The 22,784-nt window shown below is 43.9% G+C and overlaps 1 protein-coding gene across 3 annotated transcripts in view; it reads left to right on the top strand.

Annotated features, from left to right (window-relative positions):
* The window catches only part of znf407 (zinc finger protein 407), a 732,915-nt gene that overhangs the window by 285,589 nt on the left and 424,542 nt on the right, over positions 1 to 22,784 (top strand). For all 3 annotated transcript variants that reach the window (XM_070888603.1, XM_070888602.1, XM_070888609.1), the window contains one exon: positions 8,128 to 8,202. In XM_070888603.1, coding sequence (XP_070744704.1) covers positions 8,128 to 8,202 — 75 coding nt within the window. The remainder of the gene's footprint in view (positions 1 to 8,127; positions 8,203 to 22,784) is intronic.

Genomic DNA, 22,784 nt, shown 5'->3' with positions numbered 1-22,784 from the left:
TTGCTTTTTTTGAATAACGCTCCTGTGAAGCGCCTTGGGAGGTTTTATTATGTTAAAGGTGCTATATAAATATAAGTTGTTAAGTTAGGCCTTTATTTTTGACCTTTTGAATTAAAAGTAGTTTTGATGCTTGAATATAAAAAGAAGCCTCACAGTCAAACTAACACTTCAAGAGTCCTCAATTGTATATGAGCCTCATTAAAAAGATGGCATGCCTAGTGAACTGCATCTGGCTGCAAACATTGGATAATGGTAAATACACATTCAGTGTCTTATCACATCTATGCAGTGTTTCCTTCAGGGAAGTGTGCTTGCCCCAACTTGTTTTATTGTCTTCATTGGTGACTAAAGCAATCTTCTGTCTGCTGAAGACACCAACATCTACAGAGTTGTTAACATCCCATCAACAAGACAAACACAGTAATCAAGTCATTGCATAGAATGACAGAGTTGGACAGTGAACAGATAAATGATACATTATCTTAAGTTAAAGCTGAAAATACTGGAAATACACAGCAGGTCAGGCAGCATACGTGGAGAGAGAAACAGTTAGCGTTTCTTCAGAACTGGAAAAAGTTAGAGATGTAACAGGTTTTTAAACAAGTGTAGGGGCAGGGAAAGGGGGGCGGGGAGGAAAGAACAAAAAGGAAGTTCTGTGATAGGATGGAAGGCAGAAGAGATTAAGAGACAAAAGGGATGATGGTGCAAGGCAAGATGAGATGGTAATGGGACAATTTAAGAAACAAAAGATGAGTCTAGATAAGGTGTAAATGGAAACGGCAGAATCATCAACAGCTGCCGAGGGAAAGAGGAAAAAAACAAGAAAAAAATTGGGACAGAGGTTATGGCTTGAAATTGTTGAACTCGATGTTGAGTCTAGAAACATAGAAATTAGGTGCAGGAGCAGGCCATTCGGCCCCTCGAGCCTGCACCATCATTCAATAAGATCATGGCTGATCATTCAACCTCAGTACCCCATTTCTGCTTTCTCTCCATACCCCTTGATCCCTTTGGCCGTAAGGGTCATATCTAACTCCCTTTTGAATATATCTAACGAACTGGCCTCAACAACTTTCTGCGGTAGAGAATTCCACAGGTTACCAACTCTCTGAGTGAAGAAGTTTCTCCTCATCTCGGTCCTAAACGGCTTACCCCTTATTCTTAGATTGTGATCCCTGGTTCTGGAAGTCGCCAGCAACGGGAACATTCTTCCTGCCTCTAACCTGTCCAATCCCGTCAGAATTTTATATGTTTTTATGAGATCCCTTCTCATTCATCTAAACTCCAGTAGATACAACCCAGTTGATCCAGTCTCTCCTCATATGTCAGTCCTGCTACCCTGGGAATCAATCTGGTGAACCTTCGCTGTACTCCCTCAATAGCAAGAACGTCCTTCCTCAGATTAGGAGACCAAAACTGAGCACAATATTCCAGGTGTGGCCTCACCAAGGCTCTGTACAACTGCAGCAAGACCTCCCTGCTCCTATACTCAAATCTACTAGCTATGAAGGCCAACATGCCATTTGTCTTCTTCACCGCCTGCTGTATCTGCATGCCAACCTTCAATGACTGATGTACCATGACACCCAGGTCCCGTTGCACCTCCCCTTTTCCTAATCTGTCACCAATCAGATAATATTCTGTCTTCCTGTTTTTGCCACCAAAGTGGATAACCTCACATTGATCCACATTATACTGCATCTGCCATGCATTTAGCCATTCACCTAACCTGTCCAAGTCACCCTGCAGCCTCTTAGCATCCTCCTCACAGCTCACATCGCCACCCAGCTAAGTGTCATCTGCAAACTTGGAGATATTACATTCAATTCCTTCATCTAAATCATTGATGCATATTGTAAATAGCTGGGATCCCAGCACTGAACCCTGCAGCACTCCACTAGTCACTGCCTGCCATTCTGAAAAGGATCCGTTTATTCCAACTCTCTGCTTCCTGTCTGCCAACCAGTTCTCTATCCACGTCAATACATTACCCCTGGAGTCTAGAAGGCTGTAAAGTGCCTAAAAAAAAGATGAGGTGTTGTTCCTCAAGCTTGCCTTGAGCTTCATTGGAACAGTGTAAGAGACCGAGGATGGAGAGATCAGAGTGAGAATGGAGCAGAGAATTAAAGTAGCGGGTGACCGGAAGCTCGGGGTCACGCTTATGGACTGAATGAAGGTGTTCTGAAAAGCAGTCATACGATCTGCGTTTGGTCTCCCGTAGTTCCTGTGGTCTCTGTACATGTTGGTTATCTTCAGCAGAGAGAAGATTGCTTCAGTCGCCAATGAAGACAATAAAACAAGTTATCTTAAGTGCTGAGTAGAACAAATCGATAACTTTTGTCAAGAAAGTTGATTATATCACTGGTCAACCAGCTCTACTTTGTAAAGATAGTTAACCTCTTTGCAGTTACAACATTTAGCTCCTGCTTTGGTAATTACACCTAGACCTGCATCGGAACAAACAAGTGATAAAGATATTTGAAAAAAATTGGAGAGAAATGGGAAAGCTTGGCCTATTTGTAAACAGTAACTTTAATATTCTATCTATCCGCCTATATCTGCTTGATCTATATGTGTTTATTGTAAGTTGATGCCGAAAGTAATGTTTTCGAAGATTTGGAAGAGTCTGAGGGCTTGAGTGCCCATTTTAGCCAGAGGTGGAACAGTTACTATTTGCGAGTGTTGCAGTTACGTATTCAATAACTGTGTTTGAGTATCAGCCTTTACTGACACCAGCGCCAATATCCCTAGTGGGATACGTTTGCTGGTACTTGGCCAAGCTATCACAATAGCAAGAGTTGACCCATCTAAGGATGGATGAAGATAATACTTTTGGGGAAAACCAACCCTTCAAGGAGAGTGCATCTCTTGGGCAGGTGTTACCGAACAGAACTCGAGGCCGATGCAGTCCAGCGTGAGCTACCTTGCTGACTGAGGATAAGAGAATATGAGTGGTGAGTTGATGGGGAAGAACAAGAGTTTATTGTTTTGAAGCATTGTGCAAGTGCATTTGAATATTTTTTTTTTCCATTTTATGTTGTATCATTTTGAACAAATGAGTAACACTAAGTTACAGGACCTTTTTAAAAGAGACTTGTTTTTCACAATCAAGTGAAAATGATAAGTTTGTTTGAGCGCTCAGACTAAGAGTGGGTTATACAGCCCATCTTGAATATGAAACTCTATTCTTTGCAGCAGGTGCCATTAAGATAGCTTCACAATGCTGCTGTTAACATTACATGGAATCTTGGCGAATATGCATGCCGTGTTTAGTTCTGTATGCTAAATAAAAGCTTTTTCCCACAAACTCTGCATTTTGAAATGGATGTATAATGCAATGAATATTGCCTCTTAGCACATGATAACACGATACATGAAGGACAGCTACATTTAAAATAATCACAATAACTTTTATAGTTCATGCTGCCTTGAATAACTTTTACTAACTTTTGCTTTTGTGATTTGAGGAATTTGAATTTTTTTCCATCTGAGCTTGTTCTTTTTCATGTAAAAATTAGTTGGGTGAAATTGCCCCTTTTTATAGTTAGCAAGGCCGTTTTCACCAGGGGGAGGGGAGCGCTACCACCTCCCGGAAAATTGCCCCAGAGGTTTGGGAGGCGCTGCCCTGGCAGTGCCGTGCTCTGCAGTTAGCGCCCCGGACTGCCACACAACCGGTGATGACCCCTCACCGCCTCGCACCGACCCCTTAACATCCCATGGGGGAAAATGCCCCGTGGGTCACGAGGCTGGCGTGGGCGGATGTCCGCGAAGCTGCCGAGCATCTGCTCTCAGGGTGCTGTTTAAAGGGGAGGCCATTTTTGTTGGTCGGCCGAATCTTGGGTGCCAGGCTGCTGGCCCGGTCCCACGTGTCCCTGGTGGCCTGGTAGCCCAGTTGCGGCCACCAAAGGGCTATGCAAAGTGCGCAGTGGCCCTCCCCTTTAATTGAAGGGGAGGAGTGTTGTAGTGCGTTAGCACTACATGGAGCATCCGCTTAGCACTGGACACAGCACCGCGCTACCGCCCCGGGAGCATCTCTCAAAGGAAGCGAAGTGCCAGAGACAGTGCTCCGCTTCCTTTGAGGGGCATAAGGCCCAATTCCCCATCAGAGGCTGGACTTGCGGGCGGGCAATAAAATTCCCGGTCCCGGAAGGCTACCGCCCCCAATCGGGGGGCTAGGCGATTCCGCCCCTAGATCTTTCAAAATTCTCATACTTGCAGTCCCATTGTATGATGTATTACAATTAACATTATAATTACAACATTGAACCATGTAAGGAGATGTTGGCCCAAATGACCAAAAGCTTGGTCGAAGAGATAGGCTTTAATGAACATCTTAAAGGAGGAGAGGCGCAGAGATTTAGGGAGGGAATTCCAGAAGAGGCGGAGCACAAAGGTGGAAAGGGATTATAGGGCTGGAGGTGATTACAAAGATAGGGAGGAGCGAGGCCATGGAGGAATTTGAAAACAAGAATGAGAATTTTAATTTCTAGGCGTTTTAAATTACGGATGTTTTAATAGCATCCAAAGCAACAATAAAGTTTGTTTTGTATTCATATTGCTGTATTGTTTAAATATATTAATGTTAATGTGCAATGCATTGCTGGTTTGTTGCTGCTAGCTGTATGGTTAATCATACTGCGATTGCTGTTGGAATACTCAATGTTAGAAGTATAGCACAGTGGGACAATGTATTGGAGGACCAATGCTCAATGTTGTTGAGCCGGAGGACTCCCGTTCTGCCCAGTTCACTTCAAACTGTGGGATGCCATTTGGAAGTTGTGGGTTTTCTGAGAAGGGGAAGTAAAAGTCAGACGGAATAGCCTCAATGGTAACTCGCACCTCCCAGCACATGGGTAAGAACATAAAAACATAAGAATTAGGAGCAGGAATAGGCCAAAACAGGTGGTATCGGATCGGCCGCCCGACAGATTGATAGTCAGTTCCATTGAACATCTTGGACCTCAACTCCACTTTCCTGCCCAATCCCCAGATCCCTTGATTCCCCTGGAGTCCAAAAATCTATCTCTCAGCCTTGAATATACTCAACGCGGGCATTGGTGAGAGCAGCCAACCTGCCTTCCTAGCAGCAGAGACTTGACCTATGCAGACTGAGCAATGGGAATGACTCAGAAATAAAATTGCCATTAACAATAGTTCTAAAAAAGTACAACACCATAGTGCCTCATTATTCTATTAGGCTGTGGTTTTTCATAAGATGCTCATTTACAGTTTTTTTGCATAAAGTTGTGAATTGACTATTTTTGTGCAAAGTTGTGAATCACCTTGACTTCTGGACTCTGAATATGAAACAGTTCAATAGTAGAAGTTGCATTATTTCCCAAACAATCGTTTTTGCACATTGATAACTTATCTGAGTTAATCAACAAACTGGTTGATAAAATTTGTCAGCCAAAAAATAGCTACTTTGATTTACTATCAGTAAATAGATCTATAATTTGTGTTTGTGGCAATCATTTCTTTATAGGCTTTCTGAGTTCATGGGTACTTCATGATTTGTTTCAAAATCTGATACTTGTAGGCATGTTAAATGTTGTCAACTTGCAACTTAACTGCAAGGTATTGATTTCAAGTAAGCATGTTCGTTTACAGGTTTTGACAACTTCTGCCATTTTTGTTCCCTCTCTTTGAATGGCACGAATACCACATGTTATATTGATTTTTTTTTGGTATTGCATTTGCGTCAATCTAATGGCTAGATCAAAACTACTCCTAGCTGTACTGACAGAAGTAAGGACCTAGAAATTTGTCCGGGCAGTGGCACAAAACAGGTGGTATCAGATCGGCAGCCCGTCAGATTGATATTCAGTTCCATTAAACATCGGAACAGGAGTAGACCACTTAGCCCCTCGAGCCTGTTCCACCATTCAATGAGATCATGGCTGATTGGCGATCTAACTCCATGTTATCTGCCTTTGGCCCATATCTCTTAATAACTTTGGTTAACAAAAATCAATCAATCTCAGATTTAAAATTAACAATTGATCGAGCATGAATTGCCATTTGTGGAAGAGAGTTCCAAACTTCTACCACCATTTGTATGTAGAAGTATTTCCTAATTTTGCTCCTGAAAGGCCGGGCTCTAATCTTTCGACTATACCCCCTAGTCCTAGACTCCCCAACCAGTGGAAATAGTTTCTCTCTATCTACCCTATCTGTTGCCCTTAATATCTTGAAAACTTCGATCAAATCACCTATTAACCTTCTAAATTCCAGGGAGTATAGCCCTAGTTTGTGTAATCTCTTCTCATAATTTAACCCGGGTAATGGCGGGTATCATTCTGATAAACCTACGCTGCACTCCCTCCAAGCCCAATATATCCTTCTTAAGGTGTGGCGCCCAGAACTGCTCAGATGTGGTTTAACCAGGGCTGTAGCATAACTTCTACCCCTTGCATTCAAGTCCTCCAGATGTAAAGGCCAGCACTCCATTAGCCTTTTAAATTATTTTCTGTATCTGTTCATAATATTTTAATGATCGACCTGGATCCTCAACTCTCTTTGGATCCCACTGTTTTTTTAGCTTTTCGCCCTTTAGAAAGTACCATGTTCTATCCTTTTAAAGTCTAAAGGGGGGGATATTTCATGGCGCCCCGTTTGGGGGCGGTAACAGCTGCGAGGTGGGGGTTCCTGCGAGAGGCGCGGAAGTCCCGCTCCACAACCTAAATTTGGGGCAATTGCTCCGTGGGCACGAGTGAGACAGAAGGAATCCGAGAGGGGCGCAGTGCTACGTGATGGGATGCATAGGGGAGGGCTAAGCTGCCGACTCTGCGGGTTCCTACCTGGATTACTGGGGAGAGGGGTGCCATGCCATCAGCCCAGCACTCAAGCTGAGTGCCAGGCTGCAAGATCGCAGCATGAACCCCATGATCCGACATGCAGCAGGCCGCGACCGGTAAGTCGGCCGATTTTTTTTTCTACAGTCCACAGCCTGGTACGCACCCCCTGAAGCTGTCGCTGGCATTGCCTGGCGCAGCTTCGGGGCGCTACTGAATTTACGCTCCAGGGCAAAAACGGGTCGCTGCGCAAGGTGATGATGTTGTCAATGGAACGGAGCGGAGAGAGGCACTGCCAGACCGCCGCCACTAAACTCCCGCGGAATTTCGTGGGAGTCGTTAGCGGGCTGCACCCAGGCGAAAAATTGTTTGCACCCAACAGGAGGCACAAACACCCTGAATTTCTCCCCCAAAGTGGACAGCCTCACATTTGCCAACATTGAAATCCATTTGCCACAGTTTTGCCCCTTCACTTAAGCTATCAATACTTTGTAATTGACTGTAATGGAACTGAATATCAGGCGCTGCGTATAATGTGTGACCGATCCGATATCGCCCGTTTTGCTCCACCACCTGAAATGAATTTCTCGGCCAAGATCTTTCTTCAACAACAATAACAACTTGTATTTATATCGCGTCTTTAACATAGTAAAACTTCCCACGGTGCTTGAAAGGAACATTATCAAACAAAATATGACACTGAGCCACATGAGGAAATATAAGGGCAGATGACAAAAAGCTTGGTCAAAGAGGTAGGTTTTAATGAGCGTCTTAAAGGAGGAGTGAGAGGCGGAGAGCTTTAGCGAGGGAATTCCAGAGCTTTGGGCTTTATGCCCCTCTACCTTTCTCCACCAATGTCCAAAGTGGTGCTGTTAAGAAATACGTTGTTTCTTTTTGGCACATTACGTAGTGGCCCATCGTGAGTATGGATAAACGTGGCTGTCTAGCAGTGAGGCCTTTCAATGATGGGCCATTCAAGATTTTCCACTTGAAATTGTTTCGTAGTGAGTGTCATTATAACAGAACCACATGGAGGAATGTTAAGCAAGCAACTGGTGAGAGCTGAGGTCATAGACTGAGGAGGCACATCTGTGTTCATGCATGTACAGAAGCACTCAGTGAGCCAGTTGTAATCAGTTTGTTTAAGTTCAATCCACCAAACCATGAGTAACGAGATTAAGCCCAGACTTCCTCAATTTATGAGTTTCTAAGCCTTGTTCCTATTATTACAATTAGCAATATACATTCCTCTAATGCACTATTTACTTTCATCTCCTTTGCTGTCGTAAAAAGTAGAAATGAATAAAGTATCTGTTTCTGATTTTTTTTTCAGATGGGCCTTTGTTATGAAGAAACATCTTAGCACCCATTTATTGGGCAAACATGGCATTGGAACTCCGAAGGAACGGTAGGGGAACCGGCTAATAGTACTTACTCATTTAATTTTCTTTGTATTGCATCACATCCGAGCTGTATGCAAATGCAGTTTACAAAGTCAAATGTGTCTTAAATTATTTTTCTGTAGTTCTGTTAGTGTAATTAGCAAAACTGCATGAACAAAGTAAGTCAGGTGATTTCATACATTGTAGGTAGATTTAACTGCTTGATATTTTAGCAATCCATGCTTATTCAACTTTTTTTTTCCTGAACATGAGGTGTTGATTTTAACCTAATTGGCTGGGCGGGAAGCCTGCAAAATCGGGTGGAAAAATGTTTTTTACCCCGCCCAGAATTACTCTCCGTTAACTTCAATGATACTTCACAATTTGTTTCAAAATCTGAGACTTGTCGACATGTTAAATATTGTGTCGACTCACAACTTGACTTCAGTGGAGAGTAAAATTGGGCGGGATATAAAACTAGTGTTGCACATGATTCCATCAGTTTCTTAACGGGTGAGTCAGGTTAAAATTGCCCGAGTAGTCTTCCATAGGGACATTGGGCCCAAATTTCCCCAACCCCTTTTTATGGCACACTCACCCGAGGTGTGCCGCTTTTGTCCGCCTCCAAGCGCGCCAAAAATCTTCCTCCCGATTCTGGCCGCTCCCCAAACTCTCCTCCGTGGTGGCGTAGCGTGGCCAGTGGATTGGGGGCGGAGCCAGGTCCCGGCGCTGAAAACAGTGCCGGGACCTCTGCATATGCGCGCTAGAGTGTGCGTGCATGTGCAGTAGCTCCTGACGGCCCGAATCTGTGCGACGCTCTGTAGGCTGTGTGGGAGGGGCCCGAAGCATGCCGCCCCTAGCCCTGGCCGAATAGGCTCCCTCATCGGCGGCCCGCTGCGTTCCCTAAGGTAGGACTTCTATTTTTTATTATTTTATTGATTGATTGCTTATTGATTGATTGCTTATACATTAATGATTTAGATGAAGGAATTGAGTGTAATATCTCCAAGTTTGCAGATGACACTAAGCTGGGTGGTGGTGTGAGCTGAGAGGAGGACGCTAAGAGGCTGCAGGGTGACCTGGACAGGTTAGGTGAGTGGGCAAATACATGGCAGCTGCGGTATAATGTAGATAAATGTGAGGTTATCCACTTTGGTGGTAAAAACAGGAAGACAGATTATTATCTGAATGGTAATAAGGGGAGATGAAACAAGACTTGGGTGTCATGGTACATCAGCCATTGAAAGTTGGCATACAAGTACAGCAGGCGGTGAAGAAGGCAAATGGCATGTTGGCCTTCATAGCGAGAGGATTTGAGTATAGGAGCAGGGAGGTCATACTACAATTGTACAGGGTCTTGGTGAGGCCACAGCTTGAATATTTTGGTCTCCGAATCTGAGGAAGCACATTTTTGCTATTGAGGGAATGCAGCGAAGGTTCACCAGACTGATTCCTGGGATGACAGAACTGATATATGAAGAAAGACTGGATCGACTAGGCTTATATTTAATGGAATTTAGAAGAATGAGAGGGGATCTCATAGAAACATATAACATTCTGACAGATTGGACAGGTTAGATGCAGGAAGAATGTTCCCGATGTTGGGATAGTCCAGAACCAGGGGTCACAGTCTAAGGATAAGGGGTAAGCCAGTTAGGACCGAGATGAGGAGAAACTTCTTCACTCAGAGAATTGTGAATCTGTGGAATTCTCTACCACAAAGTTGTTGAGGCCAGTTCGTTAGATATATTCAAAAGGGAGTTAGATGTGGCCCTTACGGCTAAAGGGATCAAGAGAGAAAACGGGAGTAGGGTACTGAAGTGCATGATCAGCCATGATCATATTGAATGGTGGAGCAGGCTTGAAGGGCCGAATGGCCTACTTCTGCACCTATTTTCTGTTTATTACTTTGATCTTGGTGTTTAGATGCAGGGTTCTTTCAATTTTTTTTATTTGTTAATTAATTGCTTATTACTTTTTGTGCTTTGTTTAGTGCTTGGTGCAAATGTATTGCTTTGTTTAGTGCTTAGTGTTTAAAATGTATTTATGCTTCTTTAATGTTGTTGTAAAGGTGTTATGTGCTTTGCAAAGTCCCCATCCCCCCCATCTTTGTCTGCCTGCACTGATTTCTTAATTTACCGCAGGGTTTTTCAGAACGTACACTTACACTGGCCTAAGTTAGTTTGGAGTAAGTTTTAGCTGGTTAAACTTGCTTAAATGGCCAAAACAGGCGTAAGTGGCTGGTAACGCCCCCTTTTGGAAAATAAAAACTGAACTAAAAAAAAAACCTAACTAACTCACTTACCCTGGAGCAACTTAACTGGGGAGAATTGCGATTTTAAGTTACTGCAAAAAAAAATCTAGTTGCTCCAAAAAAAACAGAGCAACTCCTGGAGAAACTTGGGCCCGTAATATGCAGCTTCAGAGTTCCTGCAGCTCCTGCTTAGCAGCAAGCTAGCCTTTGTGGCTACGATAACTAGTAATTTACAAAGAAGTCCATTTATGATCCTACCAACTCTCCTAATATGTACTCAATTTAACTATCCAATAGTTGTGGACAGCCACATGGTTGTTTGGTTAGAGTAGGTTTAAATGCAATCAGGTTGTTAATGGGTCTTTGCACACACAACTTTTCTTTTGAACTAAAGGTGTAGCCAACCTGTATTTTCTAATACAATAGGTTAGGATTCAAAAATTTCTCCATGAGAACATGTTTGTCATTAAGAAGCAACCTACTCATTTGAATTTATCAGATTAAACAGCAATCACTCATGATTTCCTACAGAACTTTAAAGGCAAATAAGTTATTGCTGCCTCTTGCCTTATTTTAAAAAACTCTTCAAGAAATCTTTCTCAATTTTTTTTTCCAATGAGATTCAATAAAAGTGAAAATGCAAGTAGTATTTTATTTATAGTTGAAACACCAACTTCTGAGAGTTGTTAAGTGTTTACTTTTAGTTTCTCTGAACTGCATGGTTTTCAGACACGTGTTTTGAATATAATAGTTTTGGTGTTGCAGAGAATAACACCTGGAACAGTGAAAGATAAAGAAATTTGACATGTTTGTGCAACCTATTATGCAGTATCTAAAACATATGTGCATTGACCAAACTTTTCAAGAAACAGATGAACATGTTTAACTATAACATCATGGTGTCTCATGAACTAGAAGATAAGATTGTGGTTTTCATGTGTTTCAGCAAATATGAGTCCCAATAGGAATGTAAACGGTATATAGTTCTTTTCAATCAAAGTGAGCCGCGTTAGTGCTGAGAAATGGAACACTTGTGACATTCAAGCATTCTTTAACATACTGTATCTTGATTGGCTCTGGGTGATATTTATTTTTGTCTTGCCGCATAAGGACTGCCTACCCTATGTGACCCATGCTCCAATCTATATAGACCTACATTCTAACGCCGTTCTTTTCCTTCCCGGTTGCGAGAAGGTCCTCCAGGCTTCTCTCTTCCTGATCACCCCATAGGTATTGTAGAATACATACACTGACAGTGTAAGACTAGTCAGCCATGGATCTTGGTGATGTTGACAATGAGCAGAACCAGTATTCCCCAACCTCCATAGGCGGAATGTGTTTTTGCAGTAGCAGATCAGATTTTGTATGTAGAGCTGAAATGTTATTTTTCTGGGTCAACTTCTTAATCAAGGTCTTCCCTCATCAGTGGTTGAGAACCTGCTCAGTTCCAAGAAAACTTTCACTATCTGGATTTATTAAGTCAAACACTAGGCATTTCTGGTATGGCACATGGCTAAATTCATTCTCCATGCCACAAATGAGAATATCTGCAGTGATTATTTGACCTGTGTCTAGCACTCAGTTCTGTTCTACTAGCTATAGCTGCCATTATGGCCTTTCATGAACCATTAGCGTCAGGTGTGATAGGTTCTCATTTTTTTTAAATGTGTTTTTGGAATCTGACTGAAGTCAAGGCTGCATTTATTGCCCATTCCTAGTTACCTTCAGAAGGTGGCAGTGGGCCTTCTTGAACTGCTGTAGACCTTGTGATGATGGTTTTCCCACAATAATAATAGAGAAGGAATTTCAGGATTTTGACCCAGCAACAATGAAGTAACCGTGATATAAATGCAAGTGAGGATGGTGTGTGACTTGGGGAGTGGAGAATTGCAGGAAATAGTGTTGTTCCCATGGTGCTGCTACTTTTGTCTTCTCCGTGGTAAAGGTAGTAGGTCTGGACAGTGTGGTGAAACAGGTTTATGGAGTTGCAGCTTGGCATCCTATAGATAGCATATACCATAGTGTATATTTAGTTTAGTGGCAGGGGAGCCAATCAAACAGATTACTTTGGTGTGGAAGGATGAGCTTCACAAGTGTTGCTGCAGCTGTACTAATTCAGGTAAGTGGCTAGCATTCCACCACACTTCTGACCATGTAGATTTCCACTACCCTTTCACACAAAGGTACATCATGGTGTGTGACTTCGAGGTGATCTTGGAGGCTGGTATCATACCTGACGCAAAGGAAGATGGTTGTGGTTTTCAGAGGCCAATCATCGTAGCCTGAAGTACATTGCTGCTGAAATTCCCCAAGACAACTCAATTACCTTCAGTTGCTTTATCACTGACCTTCCCTTTGTCATAAGGTCAGGATTGGGGCTGTTTGCTGATACTACAGCATCCAGCTCCATTCATAACTCCTCCAATAATGGAGCAGCCCATGTCACTATAACGCAGGACTTAGACAACACCTAAACTTGGGATGACAAGTGTCAGATAGCATGCGGGCCACAAGCATGCGACAAGAAAATACCCAATCCCCGACCCTTGATTTTCAATTACACCACCATCATGAAGTCCCCAATCATCAACATAGGTGAGGGCACCATTGACCAGAAGCTTAACAATATCAGCAGTGACACTACTAAAGTAGGGCATAGTCTGGATACTCTGCAGTGATTGAGTTACCGGAGTTTACAGATTGTGGTGGTATACAAGTCACTTGCTGCCAATTGTCCAAGTGCCTCATGAGTACTCAGTTTTGGTCTGCTAGATTTCTCCTTGCCTTGTTGAATATGATATAATTGGGATTACGGAGACATGGCTCCAGGGTGACCAAGGCTGGGAACTCAACATCCAGTGGTATGCAACATTCAGGAAGGATAGACAGAAAGGAAAAGGAGGTGGAGTAGCATTGCTGGTTAAAGAGGAAATTAACGCAATAGTAAGGAAGGACATTAGGGTAGAGCTGCGGAATACCAAAGGGCAGAAAACGCTAGTGGGAGTTGTGTACAGACCACCAAACAGTAGCAGTGAGGTTAGGGATGCGTGCAATAAAGATATATCAGTTATCATGGGCGACATTAATCTACATCTTGATTGGGCTAACCAAACTGGTAGCAATACGGTGGAGGAGGATTTCCTGGAGTGTATTAGGGATGGTTTGCTCGACCAATATGTCGAGGAACCAACTAGAGAGCTGGCCATCCTAGACTGGGTGATGTGTAATGAGAAAGGACTAATTAGCAATCTTGTTGTGCGAGGCCCCTTGGGAAAGAGTGACCATAATATGGTAGAATTCTTTATTAAGATGGAGAGTGACACAGTTAATTCAGAGACTAGGGTCCTGAACTTGAGGAAAGGTAACTTCGATGGTATGAGAAGTAAATTGGCTAGAATAGACTGGCAAATGATACTTAAAGGGTTGACGGTGGATAGGCAATGGCAGACATTTAAAGATCACATGGATGAACTTCAACAATTGTACATCCGTGTCTGGAGTAAAAATAAAACTGGGAAGGTGGCTCAATCGTGGCTAACAAGGGAAATTAAGGATAGTGTTAAATCCAAGGAAGAGGCATATAAATTGGCCAAAAACAGCAGCAAACCTGATGACTGGGAGAAATTTAGAATTCAGCAGAGGAGGACAAAGGGTTTAATTAGGAGGGGGAAAATAAATGAGAGGAAGCTTACTGGGAACATAAAAACTGACTGCAAAAGCTTCTATAGATATGTGAAGAGAAAAAGATTAGTGAAGACAAACTTAGTCCCTTGCAGTCGGATTCAGGTGAATTTATAATGGGGAACAAAGAAATGGCAGACCAATTGAACAAATACTTTGGTTCTGTCTTCACGAAGGAAGATACATATAACCTTCTGGAAATACTAGGGAACCGAGGGTCTAGTGAGAAGGAGGAACTGAAGGAAATCCTTTTTTTAGTCAGGAAATTGTGTTCGGGAAATTGATGGGATTGAAGGCCGATAAATCCCAAGAGCCTGATAGTCTGAGTACTTAAGGAAGTGGCCCTAGAAATAGTGGATGCATTGATGATCATTTTCCAACAGTCTATCGACTCTGGATCAGTTCCTATGGACTGGAGGGTAGCTAATGTAACACCACTTTTTAAAAAATGAGGGAGAGAGAAAACAGGTAATTATAGACTGGTTAGCCTGACATCAGTAGTGGGGAAAATGTTGGAATCAATTATTAAAGATGAAATAGCAGCGCATTTGAAAAGCAGTGACAGGATTGGTCCAAGTCAGCATGGATTTATGAAAGGGAAATCATGCTTGACAAATCTTCTGGAATTTTTTGAGGATGTAACTAGTAGAGTGGACAAGGGAGAACCAGTGGATGTGGTGTATTTGGATTTTCAAAAGGCTTTTGACAAGGTCCCACACAAGAGATTGGTGTGAAAAATTAAAGCACATGGTATTGGGGGTAATGTATTGACGTGGATAGAGAACTGGATGGCAGACAGGAAGCAGAGAGTAGGGATAAACGGGTCCTTCTCAGAATGGCAGGCAGTGACTAGTGGTGTGCCGCAGAGCTCAGTGCTGGAACCCCAGCTATTTACAATATGCATCAATGATTTAGATGAAGGAATTGAGTGTAATATCTCTAAGTTTGCAGATAACACTAAGCTGGGTGGTGGTGTGAGCTGTGAGGAGGATGCTAAGAGGCTGCAGGGTGATTTGAACAGATTAGGTGAGTGGGCAAGTGCATAGCAGATGAAGTATAATGTGGATAAATGTGAGGTTATCCACTTTGGTGGCAAAAACATGAAGGCAGAATATTATCTGAATGGCGGCAGATTAGGAAAAGGGGAGGTTCAACGGGACCTGGGTGTCATGGTACATTAGTCATTGAAAGTTGGCATGCAGGTACAGCAGGCGGTGAAGGTGGCAAATGGCATGTTGGCCTTCATAGCTAGGGGATTTGAGTATCGGAGCATGGAGGTCTTACTGCAGTTGTACAGGGTCTTGGTGAGGCCTCACCTAGAATATTGTGTTCAATTTAGTCTTAGGAAGGACGTTCTTGGTATTGAGGGAGTGCAGCGAAGGTTCACCAGACTGATTCCCGGGATGGCAGGACTGACATATGAGGAGAGACTGGATCAACTGGGCCTATATTCACTGGAGTTTAGAAAAATAAGAGGGGATCTCATAGAAACATATAAAATTCTGACGGGACTGGACAGGTTGGATGCAGGAAGAATGTTCCCGATGTTGGGGAAGTCCAGAACCAGGGATCACAGTCTAAGGATAAGGTGTAAGCCATTTAGGACTGAGATGAGGAGAAACTTCTTCACTTAGAGAGTTGTTAACCTGTGGAATTCTGTACCGCAGAGAGTTGTTGATGCCAGTTCATTAGATATATTCAAGAGGGAGTTAGATATGGCCCTTATGGCTAAAGGGGTCAAGGGGTATGGAGAGAAAGCAGGAAAGGGGTACTGAGGTGAATGATCAGCCATGATCTTATTGAATGGTGGTGCAGGCTCGAAGGGACAAATGGTCTACTCCTGCACCTATTTTCTATGTTTCTATGTCCCACTTAGGAAGATGATAATGCAGCAATATACAATGTAGGGTGTCCTCACTGTAAAGATGAGACTTTTTCTCCACAAGGACTGTACAATAGTCACTCCTACCAATGCTATAGTAGACCACAATATATAGGAACATAGACAGGAATATAGGAACAGAATTAGGCCATTCAATTAGATCATGCCTGACCTGGATCTTAACTGTGAAAAAGTCGCAGGTGGACATAGTCTATATGCTCCCTAACAGTAGCTACTCTGTTGGGCGGGGTATAAATCAAGAAATAATGGAGGCTTGTAATAAAGGAACGGCAATAATCATGGGCGATTTTAACCTTCATATTGATTGGACAAAGCAAATTGGCCAGGGTACCTTGAGGAAAAGTTCATAGTGTACCTGGGACAGTTTCCTTGAACAGTACATTGCGGAACCAACCAGGGAGCAGGCTACCTTAGATCTGGTACTGTGTAATGAGACAGGATTAATAAATGATCTCATAGTAAAGGATCCTCTAGGAATGAGTGACCATAACATGGTTAAATTTCAAATTCAGTTGGAGGGTGAGAAAGTTGGTTCTCAAACCAGTGTCCCAAGCTTAAAAAAAGGAGACCACAAAGGTATGAAGGCAGAGTTGGCTAAAATGGACTGGGAAAATAGACATTTAAGGAGATATTTCATAACTCGCAACAAAAATATATCCCAATGAGAAGGAAAGACTATAGGCCCAAGTTTCCACATGATTCGCGCCTGATTTTTAGGAGCAACTGGTGGAGAACGGACTATTTTAGAAATCGCAATTCTCCACATTTTTTTTTCTGCAGTTCTAGTCAGGTAGAACAGTTCTAGTTTAGAACAGAATTTTTTCTTCAAAAGGGGGCATGTCCGGCCACTGACGCCTGATTTGAAAGTTTCCACAGTGAAAATGTACTCCAAACTAAAGTAGAATGGCGCCAGTGAAGATTTTTTTAGAACTGAAAAAACCTGTTCTACACATTAAAAAATCAGGCGCGGGTTACAAATTAGGCGCCCAGAACGAGGTGGGGGGGGGGGGGGAGGAAGGGAACTCATTAAATTTGACAATAAATCCTTATTTATACTTCTACAAATATTATACAAATAAATCCAACCTGAATAAATATTTATAAGCCAAGAAAAGATTAAATAAACCATCTTCCTACCTGTGTGAAAGTGCTTCAGCCAGGGAGAATTCTGCAGCTGTTCGTGCCGCTGAGCGAGGGAGGGAGAGAGAGAGAGGGGATGGAGGGAGAGAGAGAGAGAGAGAGAGAGAGAGGGGAGGGGGAGAGGGAGGGGAGGGAGGGGGAGCGGGTGTCGGGGCGGGGGAGCGGGCCTCGGGTCGGGGAGCGGGCCTTGGGTCGGGGCGGGGGAGAGGAGATCGGGTCTCTGTCGGAGCGGGGGGGAGCGGGTCTCGGGTGTCGGGTCGGGGGGGGGGGGGAGAGTGGGTGTCGGGTCGGGGCGGGGGGGGAAGCGGGTGTCGGGGCGGGGCGGGGGGGGGGAGCGGGTGTCGGGGCGGGGCGGGGGGGGAAGCGGGTGTCGGGGCGGGGCGGGGGGGGGGGAGCGGGTGTCGCGTCGGGTCTGGTGGGGGGGGGGGGAGCGAGTGTCTGGTCGGGCGGGGAGCAGGAGCTGGCCGTGGGAGGAGCCTAATTCACACAGCCCCAGTGAGGCCATTGGGCCAGGGCTAGGGGCTGCGTGCTTCGGGCCCCTCCCACACAGTTCGGCGCCTGGAGCTACTGCACTTGCGTGCCGACTGTAGCGCGCATGTGCAGAGGTCCCGGCACTGTTTTCAGCGCAGGGACCTGGCTCCGCCCCCCCCACAGCTCGTGCCGAGTGCCACAGGACCTGTAAGTCGGTGGAGACTACCGAGGATTTTTTTAGGCGCCGTTTTAGGCGCGAAAAACGGGCGCCCAGCTCGGAGGGGCGCCCGTTTTTTTTCTTGTGGAAACTTGGGCCCTATAAGAGAAGGGAGAACCATCCGTGGCTCACTAAGGAAATAAGGGATGGTATCAAATTGAAAACCAGGGCATACAATATGACCAAGACTAGTGGGATGCCAGAGGATTGGGAAACTTTTAAAAGCCAGAAAAGAATGATTAAAAAAATCATTAGAGAGAGAAGATAGATTATGAAATTAAACTAACACGAAATATAAAAACAGACAGTAAGAGTTTCTAAGGTACATAAAAAGGAAAAGAGTGGCTAAAGTAAATGTTGGCCCCTAGAGGATGAGACTGGGGAATTAATAATGGAGAACAGAGAAATGGCAGAGACGTTGAACAAATATTTTGTATCGGTCTTCATGGTAGAAGACACTAAAAACATCCTAATAGTGGATAATCAAGGGGCTACAGGGAGGGAGGAACTTAATACAATCACTAATGTAGTACTACTCGGTAAAATAAGGGGACTAAAGGTGGACAAGTCTCCTGGACCTGATGGCTTACATCCTAGAGTCTTAAAAGAAGTGGCTGCAGAGATAGTGGATGCATTTGTTATAATCTACCAAAATTCCCTGGACTCTGGGGCGGTCCCAGCGGATTGGAAAACCGCAAATGTTATGCCCCTATTTAAAAAAGGAAGTAGACAAAAAGCAGGAAACTATAGACCAGTTAGCCTAACATCTGTTGTTGGGAAAATGCTGGAGTCCATTATTATGGAAGCAGTAGCCGGGACACTTGGAAAAGCATAATTTAATCAAGCAGAGTCAGCATGGTTTTATGAAAGGGAAATCATGTTTGACAAATTTGCTGGAGTTCTTTGAGAACATAACAAGCAGGGTGGATAAGGGGGAACCAGTGGATGTGGTGTATTTGGATTTCCAGAAGGCATTCGATAAGGTGCCACATAAAAGGTTACTGCACAAAATAAAAGTTCACGGGGTTGGGGTAATATATTAGCATGGATAGAGGATTGGCTAACTAACAGAAAAGAGAGAGTCGGGATAAATGGGTCATTTTCCAGTTGGCAAACAGTGACTAGTGGAGTGCCGCAGGGATCGGTGCTGGGCCCTCAACTACTTACAATCTACACTAATGACTTGGATGAAGGGACCAAGTGTAATGTAGCCAAATTTGATGATGATACAAAGATGGGTGGGAAAGCAAATTGTGAGGACACAAAAAATCTGCAAATGGATATAGATAGGCTAAGTGAGTGGGCAAACATTTGGCAGATGGAGCATAATGTAGAAAAATGTGAGGTTATCCACTTTGGCAGAAAAATAGAAAAGCAAATTATAATTTCAATGGAGAAAAATTGCAAAGTGCTGCAGTACAGAGGGATCTGGAGGGGTCCTTGTGCATGAAACACAAAAAGTTAGTATGCAGGTACAGCAAGTAATCAGGAAGGCAAATGGAATGTTGGCCTTTATTGCAAGGGGGATAGAGTATAAAAGCAGAGAAGTCCTGCTACAACTGTATAGGGCATTGGTGAGGCCACACCTCGAATACTGTGTACAGTTTTGGGTCTCTGTATTTAAGGAAGGATATTGGAGGCTGTTCAGAGAAGGTTGACTAGGTTGATTCCGGAGATGAGGGGGTTGACTTCTGAGGATAGGTTGGGCCTTATACATTGGAGTTCAGAAGAATGAGAGGTGATCTTATCGAAACATTTAAGATAACATCGACAAGGTGGATGCAGAGGAGATATTTCCATTCATAGGGGAACCTAAAACTAGGGGTCATAGTTTCAGAATAAGGGGCCGCCCATTTAAAACAGAGATGAGGAGGAATTTCTTCTGAGGATTGTAAATGTATGGAATTCTCTGCCCCAGAGACATGTGGAGGCTGGGTCATTGAATCCATTTAAGGCAGAGATAGACAGATTTTTGAGCAGTAAAGGAATAAAGGGTTATAAGGAGTGGGCAGACTGCAGCACAATGTGCCAGTGGTGGAGAGGTTGGATGTTTAGGCTTGTCAGTGAGGTGCTAATCAAGTAGACTGCTTTGTCCTCAATGTCCTCAGTGTTGTTGCAGCTCACTCATCCAGGCAAGTGGAGAGTATTCCAACATACTCCTGACTTGTACCTTGTAGGGGGTGAGAAGACTTTGGGGTGTCAGGAGGTGAGCCAATCACAGCTGAATACCTAGCCTTTGGCCTGCTCGAGTAGCAACGGTATTTATGCAGTTGGCCCAATTGAATTTCTGGTCAATGGTGACCCTGAGGATGTTGATGGTAGGGGACTCAGTGATGGTATTGCCATTGAATGTCAAGGTGGGGTGATTCTACACTCTTATTGTAGATGGTTGTTGCCTAGCACTTATGTGGCACAATGTTACCTGCCACTTATCATCCCAAGTCTGGATGTCCAAGTTTTGCTGCATGCAGGCACGGACTGCTTCATTATCTGAGGAATTGTGAATGGAGCTGAACATTGTGTGGCCATCAGTGAACAGCCCCACTTCTGACTATGATGGAGGGAAGGTCATTGATGAAGCAGCTGAAGATATTTGGGCCGAAGATGCTGCCTTGAGGAATTCATACGACAATGTCCAAGGGCCTCTAACAACCACAACCATCTCCCTTTATGTCAGGTATTATTCCAACGACTGGAGAGATTCGCCCCTGATCCCGATTAACTTCAGTTTTACTGAGGCTCCTTGGTGCCACACTTGGTCAAAAGCTGCCTTGATGTCAAGGGTAGTCACTCTCTCTTCACTTCTGGAGCTCAGCTTTTGTACCCATGTTTGAACCAAGGCTGCAATGAGGTCTGGAATGGAGTGGTCCTGACGGAACCCAAATTGAGCATCTGCAAGCAGGTTATTGGTGAGTAAGTGCTGCTTGATAGCACTGTTGGCAACTCCTTCCATCACTTTGCTGATGATTGAGAGTAGGCTGAGAGGGCGCCAAGTTGGATTGTCCGATCTTTGTGGGCGGAACATAACTAAGCAATTTTTCACATTGTTAGATAGATACCAGTATTGTAGCTGCACTGGAACAGCTTGGCTAAGGGCACAGGTAGCTCTGGAGTACAAATCTTTAGCATTACAGCTGGGATGTTGTCGGGTCCTGTAGCCCTTGCTGTGTCTAGTGCACTCATCTGTTTCTTGATGTCTCATGTAGGCAATCAAATTGGCTGAAAACTTAGATCTGTGAAGGTGGAAACCTCAGGAGGAGGCCGAGAAGAATCATCTCCTCTGCACCTGGCTATTGATGATTGCAAACACTTCGGCTTTGTCTTTTGGATTCATGTGTTGGGCTCCACTATTATTGAGGATGGGGATATTCATAGAGCGTCCTCTCCTTGTTTGTTGCTTAATTGTCCACCACTGTTCATGACAGGGTTGCAGACCTTTGACTTGATCAATTGGTTGTGGATTTACTTGGCTCTGTCTATAGCATTCTACTTTCACTGTTTAGCATGTATGCAATCCTGTGTTGAAGCTTCACTAAGTTGGCACCTTGTTTTCAGGCATATCTGATGCTGCTCCTGGCATGCTCCTACACTCTTCATTGAACCTGGGTTGGCCATTTGGTTTGACAGTGATGGAGGAATGAGGAATATGCCAGGCCATGATTTACATAGTATGGTGGTTAACAACTTTGCTACTGCTGATGGCCCACAATACCTAATAGATGCCCAGTTTTCAGCTGTAAATCTGTTCTGAATCTATTCCACTTAGCACAGTGATAGTGCCACATGACACAATGGAGCGTGTCTTCATTGTGAAGATGGGACTTGGTCTCCACAAGGTCTGTGTTGTGGTCACTCCTAAAAATACTATTATGGATAAATGCATCTGCAACAAGTAGATTGGTTAGGATGATGTCAAGTAGGTTATTCCCTTGTGTTGGTTTGCTCACCACCTACCACAAGGCCAATCTGACGGCTATGACTTTCAGGACTCAACCAGCTTGGTCAGTAGTGGTGCTACCAAGCCACTCTTGGTGATGGACATTAAAGTCCCTCACCCAGAGTACATTCTGTGCCCTTGCTACCAATGCTGCCCCTAAGGAATGTGGCCGCGCATCAATTGGGAGGTCCCGCGCAGGCTGCTCACAAACTGTTGCCACTGAAAGATCACAAATTTGAAGTGGCCACACACAAAAAAATTAGAGGGAACATTGCTTGCTACCCTTAGTGCTTCTTCCAAGTGGTGTTCAACATGGAGGAGTATTGATTCATCAGCTGAGGGAGGGTGGTAGGTGGTAATCAGCAGGAGGAACAGAACATACCCAAGAATGGAGGAGTCTAGGACATTGGCTGAAAGGTATGATTCTGTGGGTATGACTACGTCAGGCTGTTGCTTGACTAGTCTGTGGGACAGCTCTCCCAACTTTGACATCAGTCGCAGATCTTAATGGAGAAATCTTTGCTGGGTTGACTGGGCTGGGTGTGCCTTTGTCATGTCCTGATTCAATGTCCATTTCAAGTCAATGTAAAGTAAAACCAGGCGGCATGTAAAGCAGGTGGCCAACCTGATTCTGTCAGTTTACTGCTGGGCGGGTTGGTCTCTTTCGCTCTCTTCTCTTCCCTCCTCAGCTTAATGTGTTTTCTGAAGTTTATAAAATGCAAAACAAAAGCTACAACATGTGTATAATTAATACATTTTCTCATTCTCCTTCTCACACATGCACAAACAAACCTCTCTGCATTTTTAAATCACTATCAATATAAATTTTACCACATCAAAGCCGTTGAAATTTGTCCTCCTGTTTTTCAAAATTAATTGGATAAAAAAGCTATTGAGTAAAACGTGCTAGAAATATATTCCATTAGTAGAGTTGACCAAATGGTACTGATGTATCCTGGGAAATCAGGTTCTCTCTAAATAAATCAGACTGTGCAATCCAAATTC

Source organism: Pristiophorus japonicus, chromosome 1, assembly GCF_044704955.1.
Source record: "Pristiophorus japonicus isolate sPriJap1 chromosome 1, sPriJap1.hap1, whole genome shotgun sequence".
NCBI classification, from domain to species: Eukaryota; Metazoa; Chordata; class Chondrichthyes; family Pristiophoridae; genus Pristiophorus; species Pristiophorus japonicus.
The sequence above is the reverse complement of the archived record's forward strand: the minus strand, read 5'-3'. Positions and strand labels throughout refer to the sequence as shown.